Raw genomic sequence first — 8,949 nt, 5'->3', positions numbered from 1 at the left:
GGACGGTTTTTTTGTCACAGCATGAAAAAATCATCCCATCCACGAGAATAGACAAAAACCAGGATGGAAATTCATCCTCGAAAGAACAGATGCGATGATTTTCCTATTGTTGGACAAAAAAACTGTCCCGTATGGATGTCTCAAACCATGAACAGTAAGGGATGGACGAAAATCCGTCAGATTTGCTTCTGACGGTTAAGATCTTGCCACGTGGTATCACTTAATAAATTCACTGACATTTTGCATCAAAGTCCTTACTTTTTTGCACGCGCCAACTGACGTTATTGAAAAGTAATTGTACATACTAGTGGGGCCCGCTCGCAATGCTTGCTTCCAGTGGAGAGAGAGAAGATAGAAAGCCGGGCCGCACTCATTCTGGGAGATAAGAAAAAATCCCATCTTCAGCAACTCAAACGATCCACACAGATCTAAAGCTCGTAGACAGATGAATGAGAGGGAAAAAAACGAAGGCTCTTTCGTCTGGATTACATGCTGGGGTAGCATAGACGACGGGTGGCAGAGCAGACCTCACCTGGTCCCTATGTGACAACTTCGCCCATTCCTTCTTTGCATCGACACTTCTCGCCTCTGCAGCCACCAATGAAATTCTGTAATTCGGATCTCCCGAGATAATTATCCGGCTGTTACGATAAGAAAAATAATTCGAAATAAAGTAGAGTATAATATTACGTTTTGTATCATGTGTAATTAGTGTCTTAATTTAGCAAATGTTTCTCACTCGTGGTCGTGAGGTTTCCTTGGCTGCAGGTGGAGGAAGGCGGGGCGAGAGAGGATCTCGGTACTTAAATATCAAGATGCATGTCGCATCTTGGCAGCGACACAGTTGCACAGCCGCTCATCTCTGGTGGCTTCACTGGATGACAAATGGCAGAGGACGAAGCAGAAGCTCTTTTTCTGAAGGAAGAATGTAACGGAGATGGTGCCCTGGTAGGGAAAGATCAGATTATATATATAGAGAGAGAGGATGAGGGGGAAAAGGTAAGGGAGGAGTTGCTTGCCTCGTTGCCCATGAAGTCCATGGTGCTGCATTGGGACGGTGGAGAAGCTTAGATGGCGGAGATAATTTTGCAGGCTTCCTCTCAGCCACACAACCAGGAGGATTCCACCATCTGTTGGCTCACCACGATGCAATCCCTAAATTTTTCTTGGAAATTCTGATAGTGATTCAGAAGTTGTTATCCATACAGTTTGACGTCGTTTGCTCCAAGATTGAAGCTACACAATTGCTGAAATTCCAAGGTTTGACGTCATTGACATTGTACATTTAGTTTTCCACTATTCTGGTCATTTCTCTCTTTCTAATTTAGTCTTCGTTGTTACTCCACACCCGAAGTCAACGGTTGGCACGCATTATTATATTGCTCCTGAGGTATTAAAGAAGTGATAGTAGGACGGGAAGGTAAATTTATATTTTCCAGAATAAAATATTGTAAATTGCCGTAAAAAGTACGAATTATTTTTAATATGTCCTTCTACACCTCTATTGTATGAGTAATGAAATTTTATATCCCCCATATTATTTTTGACTTATTTTAAGTATTGAATATGCCCTTCGTCGCCGCCAAGATGTTGGTGCATCTCGATATTAACGCCTACCGTCTCTGGTACACCCTCAATCTTCCCATCTCTCTTCTCATCGCAAAAATACCCCAAAACTAACATCCCTTTAATTTCAGCTTCCAGGGAGCCGTTCTAACAACCGCGCTGCACTTAACTAATCATCATCATCATTGTCGACATCGTCATCATCATCGTCGTCGGGGCAGAAGATCCACCCCGTGAAAGAGGGCCAGGCCAAGGCGTTCTTCATCATCGTGAGCCAACAGATGGTGGAATCCTCCTGGTTGTGTGGCTGAGAGGAAGCCTGCAAAATTATCTCCGCCATCTAAGCTTCTCCACCGTCCCAATGCAGCACCATGGACTTCATGGGCAACGAGGCAAGCAACTCCTCCCTTACCTTTTCCCCCTCATCCTCTCTCTCTATATATATAATCTGATCTTTCCCTACCAGGGCACCATCTCCGTTACATTCTTCCTTCAGAAAAAGAGCTTCTGCTTCGTCCTCTGCCATTTGTCATCCAGTGAAGCCACCAGAGATGAGCGGCTGTGCAACTGTGTCGCTGCCAAGATGCGACATGCATCTTGATATTTAAGTACCAAGATCCTCTCTCGCCCCGCCTTCCTCCACCTGCAGCCAAGGAAACCTCACGACCACGAGTGAGAAACATTTGCTAAATTAAGACACTAATTACACATGATACAAAACGTAATATTATACTCTACTTTATTTCGAATTATTTTTCTTATCGTAACAGCCGGATAATTATCTCGAGAGATCCGAATTACAGAATTTCATTGGTGGCTGCAGAGGCGAGAAGTGTCGATGCAAAGAAGGAATGGGCGAAGTTGTCACATAGGGACCAGGTGAGGTCTGCTCTGCCACCCGTCGTCTATGCTACCCCAGCATGTAATCCAGACGAAAGAGCCTTCGTTTTTTTCCCTCTCATTCATCTGTCTACGAGCTTTAGATCTGTGTGGATCGTTTGAGTTGCTGAAGATGGGATTTTTTCTTATCTCCCAGAATGAGTGCGGCCCGGCTTTCTATCTCCTCTCTCTCCACTGGAAGCAAGCATTGCAAGCGGGCCCCACTAGTCATTAATAAATACACGAATCAACAATGCAGACATCCGTCGCTAGAACCCTCAAAAATCGAAAAACTGAAATCTTAATTAACAATTATTGGACAGATAGTGTGACCAATCGACCCACGAATTAGATCGGAGACTATGAGATAGATAGTTTACTCCATTTGAAAAACAACGTGTAAGAAAATCATAATTGATCGATACTGCGTGAGAAAGAAAAAGGATCTTGATCGCAGATATGGATAATAACGATGAAAGTGGAATTTATTTCCCATCTACAGACAACAGAAAAAAAATTCTAGAATATCGTTCTAAAACGAATCATTAGTTAATACACGAATCAACAATGCAGACGTCCGTCGCTAGAACCCTCAGAAATCGAAAAACTGAAGGTGCATTGCATTTTTCGCAGAAATCGAGCCACAGAACATCTCCATGAAAGCAATCGATCTCGAACAAAAAATTCAACGGATACCTTAATCCGACAGATATAGATTATATATATATTATAGTCTAAACTCCAGACAGATCAAGGAGAGAAACCGTAGCGATGGGAAGGAAATGAGAAAAAGAAAATGCAGCGAAAAAACACACAGATCGCAACGTGTCCGATCATAATTGATCACAACGTGTAAAAAAAATCATAATTGATCAGATACTGCGTGAGAAAAAAAAAACGCAGATATGGATAATCTAAGTTCTTGATCGCAGATATGGATAATATCGATGAAGCAACATCCATAAAAAAATCAAAGAACTCAAAAAATTCAGATTTAGTAAACTCGGATTCCTTTTCAACGGCTGATGTCGACGGAGCCTATGCAGGCCCTCCCCGCTCGTTTAACTCGGTAACGAACAGGGAGATCAGAGATAAAGAAAACTCAAAGAACTCACAGATTTGAAGCGAGTAAAAAAAAGCGAGTAATTGATCGCAACGTGTAAAACGGAAAAATGAGCATTGATTGGATACTGCGTGAGAAAAAAATAAATCTTGATCGCAGTTATGGATAATAACGATAAAGCACAGATTTGAACCGATCAATTACTCACAAATATGGATACCCAGGATATTGATCGCAGATAATAATCCATATCTGCAATCAATATCAAATATCAGGTATGGATAATATCGCAGATAATAATAAAAATTTGCGCTGATCGCAGCGTGTCCGATCGCAACGCGTAAAAAGGAAAAATGAGCATTGATTGGATACTGCGTGAGAAAAAAAGATCTTGATCGTAGATATGGATACCTAGGATATTGATCGCAGATATTGATCACAGATTATAAGAGAGAGATGTCATGAGACAGATAAAAAACTCAAAGAACTCACAGATTTGAACCGAGGAGAGTGAGATAAGAACTCATAGATTCACTGGCAGCATCGCCATCCTATCCGCATTCTACAGCTGGTCCGTCTATGTAACCGTTTTCTGTAAAACAGTTTTCTGTAATCGGGTGCTGCTTCTCTCTCTCCGCTCTCTCATTCTCTCTCTTCTCTCACACTCTCTCTCTTCTCTCTCACTCTCTTTTCAGCCAATCAGAGGCCAGAAGGGTACACCAATTCCTATTATAGTATTATTCTTATTATTATAGAAGAATAGATGTCCCTCCGCTTTCTCTCTCCTCCTTATTTCCCTAAAAACATAGAAAAGTATATTAAAAATTTTAAACGTGATATTTTTTCATCCGGGACGAGGGACTGAACCGTTTTTCTCCGGACAGAATGAAACTGGCAAAGTCGGGACGCGGACGATTTTTTTCTTCAATGGACAAAGTTGAAATATCCGGACGTCGGACGGGATGATTTTCGTCCCGTCCCGTCAATCGTCCACGTCCCAGGCGATCCGGAACTATACTCTTTGTTTCCCGTTCCGTTCTGTCCCGTTCCGTCCCGTTACGTCCCGTGATTTACTCTAGGTGTCCGATTTGTTTGATATATTTCTTTATAGATTATATTACTTGGGGTTTTTAGTTAATTGAAGAAAAAAAATTGTTATCTTATAAGAGACCTAGAACTCGCAGATTTCATAATTCTGGAAGAAGTTGCAGACGAAGCTCAGCGGCAAATGGAGACGTCGGGCTCGGGCGATGGAGGCGCAGTGGAGGAGAAGAAGAAGGGGAAGCACAAAGGGAAGCACGACAAGCCCAAGCCCTGGGACGACGACCCGAACATCGACCACTGGAAGGTTGAAAAGTTCGATCCCTCCTGGAACGAAGGCGGGATGCTCGAAGTCAGCTCCTTCTCCACCCTTTTCCCCCAATACCGAGGTTACTAGTTTTTTTCTCTCTTTTTTTCTGTTCTTGGCTTAGTTTTCTTCCACAATTTTTGGTCTTTTTGTGCCCCGAATTTCAAACTATCTTTCTAATCGGTGTTGAAATTATTTTTTGTGGTATTCGTATTCGTCGGTTCAATGGGTTGCTGACTGGGCGCTGATTTTGTGCAGAAAAGTACTTACAGGAAGTTTGGCCCAACGTCAAGCGTGCTCTTAGCGAATATGGAATTTCCGGTGAACTTAATTTGGTATGTGGTTGGAGGTTTTGAGTTCAGCTACTTATTGGCACCGCATACTGATTTGCATTCTTTGGAGAATTATCCTAAACATATTTGGCTTCCTCTCGCCATTTTCGTTTTTTGATCAGCTATTTCAAAAAGTTTCTTTTCCGTCGCCTTCCCTTCTCTTAAAGAGGTGATCCCGGGAGGTATTTCTTTCAAATTTTATGGAATGCCACTTCACGACGCTCGAAATTACTGAAGACGCTCGGGAAAAAAAAGACAAGACGATGCTTGTCATTTTAAAGTAAAGAGGAGAGAAAATGTCATCTTTTAACTTAATTTTGGTTCAGTATTCCACATATTTTCTTACATCAATCGAGTCCATTCACAATGATGCGTCTGTAATGTATCCGTGTTCCAGTATTTGCATTAACTCTTATGTCTAAGGGTCAGGTGACTTCCCAGGGAAATATTCACCAATAAGGTTAATGATTTTGTTCCTAGGGATCATATGAAAAGTCTTATTTGTCTGTTCTGTTATCATTCATATGTTTGATTTGTTTAAAAAATGTGTTTTTGCAATTATGTTTTATGGCAAATATACATATTTGGCGCATTGGTCATAGTCTGATGATTTTGCAAATCTCTGCCTCAGGTCGAGGGGTCGATGACGGTTTCAACGACAAGGAAAACACGCGATCCATTTATTATCGTTAAAGCAAGAGATCTCATAAAACTTCTCTCAAGAAGCGTTCCTGCACCTCAGGTAGCTAATTTCGTGCTTCAAGTAATGCATCGACTTCTAGAAAGTCGTCGAAATCATGCAAGAAGCTGTGAAAGCACTTATTTCTATCGGTTACTCTCTAGTATCTAAACATGGCTCAATGTCATCTGAATTGAATAATGAGTTTTTGCTTTGAATCTATATTTCACGACCTAACTAATTATGTTCTCTGAGGAAAAACAATTCAAGACTCTGGAACCTATTGCTCATATGATTATTTGTAACGTGCACAGTGTATTTCGCTTAGCTTGTGAAATTTCTATGCTCAAATCACTCACAAGGAAATGATGTTTGCAGGCGTTGAAGATATTGAATGATGAGATGCAATGCGATGTGATAAAGATTGGTAACCTGACCCGTAATAAGGTAGTTTTTAATGCTTTATCCGGTTCTCTCCTAATACGTTCTGAATTCTCGACTCTGTCGTCGGTTATGTATAAGCCTTTCATGGCACGAATCTGATCTTTCGTTTGTCAAAACATAGCAGTTATTGTGAGGTTCTAATTGCATGGGTGGCCATTTTGTTGAACCATGAAATATCGTATGAGATGAATATTTACTTGAATAATAACTTCATGGTTCGTTTTTTGGATGCCATTCTTTGTTGGATAGAAACTTTGCAACATTTTTATCGTCTGTATTATTCTAGTTCTGCCAGCAATACTAGCTTTTTGAATCAATCTCTGGTGTGTTTTCTTGAACTCTTCAATAGACATCCTTGGGAAATATATTAATGTTAGGTGCGTTAATTTTTTTATTGTTTCTCTTTGCAATTTATTTTGTGGACGTAAATTATTCATTATGTCAATGTGCGTCTAGCCCCTTGGAATCCTTTGATCAAAGGATCGAGAGGAAGAAATCCAAGGTAGAAGAAAAGAAAACGGCTAGGGTTTTCAGACGAGCTTAGAAAACACGAGTTATATGTCATATTGGGCCGGATTAATGATGGCTGTTTGCCTAGGGATATATTACCCATTAAGTGTGTGCAAATACGTGCTGGCATGTACCACGCCATAACACATTCGTTTGGGCATCAAATATGCCTTCTGCTTGACTATTCTTATCTCATATTCGTATCTCATATTCTTCAAATGCTATTTCATGCAGGAGAGATTTGTTAAACGGAGGCAACGACTCATAGGTCCCAATTCCTCCACACTTAAGGTGAATAATACGTTTAAAAATTAATTCGTCTGTTCTAGTTTTCTTCTATGTTTTGAAGGCATGCTTGACTTCTTACTAATTTTTTCCTGAGCGCTTCACAGGCAATTGAAATTTTGACTGGCTGCTATGTCCTAGTCCAGGTAACAGATGACCTGCTTTAGTGGCTTATTTTTTTTCTTTATTTTCTATGATAATCGGTCAGCTGATTTTTTTTTTTACTTCTCTAGGGAAATACAGTAGCCGCCATGGGTTCATTCAAAGGTTTGAAGCAGGTTCGGAGAATTGTTGAAGATTGCATTCAGAACGTCCAGCACCCAATTTATCATATCAAGGTGGAATTATCCATACTAATTTTAAATGCATTTACGTTTTTTTTATCATGTCATTTTTCAACGGCTCCACACTAACCGCGGTTCTTGCTGCAGACCCTGCTCATGAAACGTGAGTTGGCCAAGAATCCAGCCCTTGCAAACGAGAGCTGGGATAGATTTCTTCCGAACTTTAAAAAGTAAATCCCAACGTTCATTATTTTTTAAAAAAATATTTTTTGTGCTTAGTTTGGGTAAAGAGAAATTTTTTTACAATGTTTGGACGCTGTTTCGCGTTTGCAGGAAAAATGTCAAACAAAAGAAGGCAGCGCCAAAGGAGAAGAAGCCATATACGCCTTTCCCACCTCCTCAGCAGCCTAGTAAGGTAAAGTTAAAACAGAAGTTATAATATTTAATTGTTTCGATGATTTTTGGGATTTCTAAATAGTTATAATATTTAATTGTTTTGCAAATTTTTAGATTGACCTTCAGTTAGAAAGCGGAGAATACTTTTTAAGCGAACAGAAGAAATCGGCAAAGACTTGGCGAGAGAAGCAGGAGAAGCAAGCAGAAAAGGCGGCGGAAAACAAGAGGAAGAGGGATGCTGCGTTTGTTCCACCGAAGGTCATATATTTTTAACTGTGATTGGTGGCAATCTTTGATTTTTGAAAAACCCCATCTCACCTGTTTTTGTTCATCTTTTGGAAATTTATTGCAGGAGACTCTAAAAGATACTCCTGAATCTAGTAAGGCGCAAGGTGAAGATGTGATTGCATTGGCGAAGTCATTAAAGGTACTTTATATACTGTCATTACATGTTCTTTCAAACTCATATATAGAGAATTATGTTGGTACATGTTTGCACGCAATGAAAAAATTTGGTCTTCATTTATTGTTATTTATTTGGATCGGTATTAAATTTCTTCCAGGACTTAAAACAAATTTGATCTCCACAATATCCAGTAGATAGAAGATTTTCAGGAACAAATAAATCATAGTAAATTTTATCTTCACTCGCGAGCACCCTGAAATGGATCGTAACGGTTTAAGCTTCTGCTATATTACTCATTATGCCCCTTTTAATTTATGATTTGAGATTTTTATTTTCTTTTAAAGGTCTTTCATTTGACAAATGTTATGAAAATGGCAACTTCCATGCGTTCTAAAGATTTTCGTGTAATTGCAGAAAAAAACGAAGGAATTCGGCAGTCATAGTGAGAGCAAGAACATCAATCCAGAATCATATATTGCAGAATCTGGGGAGAAGCCAGCCAAAAAGAAATCCAAGAAAAACCGAACTTGATTTGCGGCGAGGCTCTCAGCTTGCTTTGAAGGGTGTCTTTTTCTTGACCTAAAACCAGTCTCAGGGCTGCATCTCTTCCATTTGGATGATTTCCCTCTAATTTCCAAATCAGGAAATGAATGCTCTAATCTAAGTCTAAGGTATTTGGCATCCTATAAAGCTTAGGGTTGGCAATATTCATCATCATCAACCATGGACATTGCTAAAGTTGTTGCCAAGAAACATT

General features: G+C 40.0%; 1 protein-coding gene and 1 long non-coding RNA gene across 3 annotated transcripts; one reads left to right on the top strand and one right to left on the bottom strand.

Annotated features, from left to right (window-relative positions):
• Positions 1-1,673: 1,673 nt before the first annotated feature.
• Positions 1,674-4,208, bottom strand: LOC144700156 (uncharacterized). Of its 2 annotated transcripts, XR_013580677.1 has the most exons (4): positions 4,001-4,208; positions 2,305-2,669; positions 1,979-2,209; positions 1,674-1,885 (listed from the first exon to the last, which is right to left on the bottom strand). It is a non-coding gene; the product is annotated as an uncharacterized LOC144700156 (long non-coding RNA). The 2 variants fall into 2 exon arrangements; XR_013580676.1 differs by having other exon boundaries at positions 1,674-2,209; positions 4,001-4,199.
• Positions 4,209-4,692: 484 nt separating this feature from the next.
• On the top strand, positions 4,693-8,882 carry LOC144700154 (RNA-binding KH domain-containing protein). Its single transcript, XM_078571570.1, has 12 exons — positions 4,693-4,938; positions 5,115-5,191; positions 5,820-5,930; positions 6,246-6,314; positions 7,056-7,112; positions 7,214-7,252; positions 7,340-7,444; positions 7,538-7,620; positions 7,724-7,805; positions 7,901-8,044; positions 8,139-8,213; positions 8,607-8,882. The coding sequence occupies exons 1-12, from the start codon at positions 4,737-4,739 to the stop codon at positions 8,721-8,723; spliced, it is 1,161 nt and encodes a 386-aa protein (XP_078427696.1). The 5' UTR covers positions 4,693-4,736; the 3' UTR covers positions 8,724-8,882.
• The last annotated feature ends 67 nt before the right edge of the window (positions 8,883-8,949 follow it).

Source organism: Wolffia australiana, chromosome 2 (assembly GCF_029677425.1).
Source record: "Wolffia australiana isolate 7733 chromosome 2, ASM2967742v1".
NCBI classification, from domain to species: Eukaryota; Viridiplantae; Streptophyta; class Magnoliopsida; order Alismatales; family Araceae; genus Wolffia; species Wolffia australiana.
Note: the sequence above shows the minus strand (reverse complement) of the source record. Positions and strands in the feature narration are given on the sequence as shown.

Excerpts from the sequence above, each read along its gene's own strand:
- LOC144700154 (XM_078571570.1), top strand. The coding sequence starts at position 4,737 with ATGGAGACGTCGGGCTCGGGCGATGGAGGCGCAGTGGAGGAGAAGAAG. Across the intron at positions 5,192-5,819 it reads TTTCCGGTGAACTTAATTTG|GTCGAGGGGTCGATGACGGT; the intron begins GTATGTGGTTGG and ends TCTCTGCCTCAG. Across the intron at positions 7,621-7,723 it reads TTTCTTCCGAACTTTAAAAA|GAAAAATGTCAAACAAAAGA; the intron begins GTAAATCCCAAC and ends TCGCGTTTGCAG.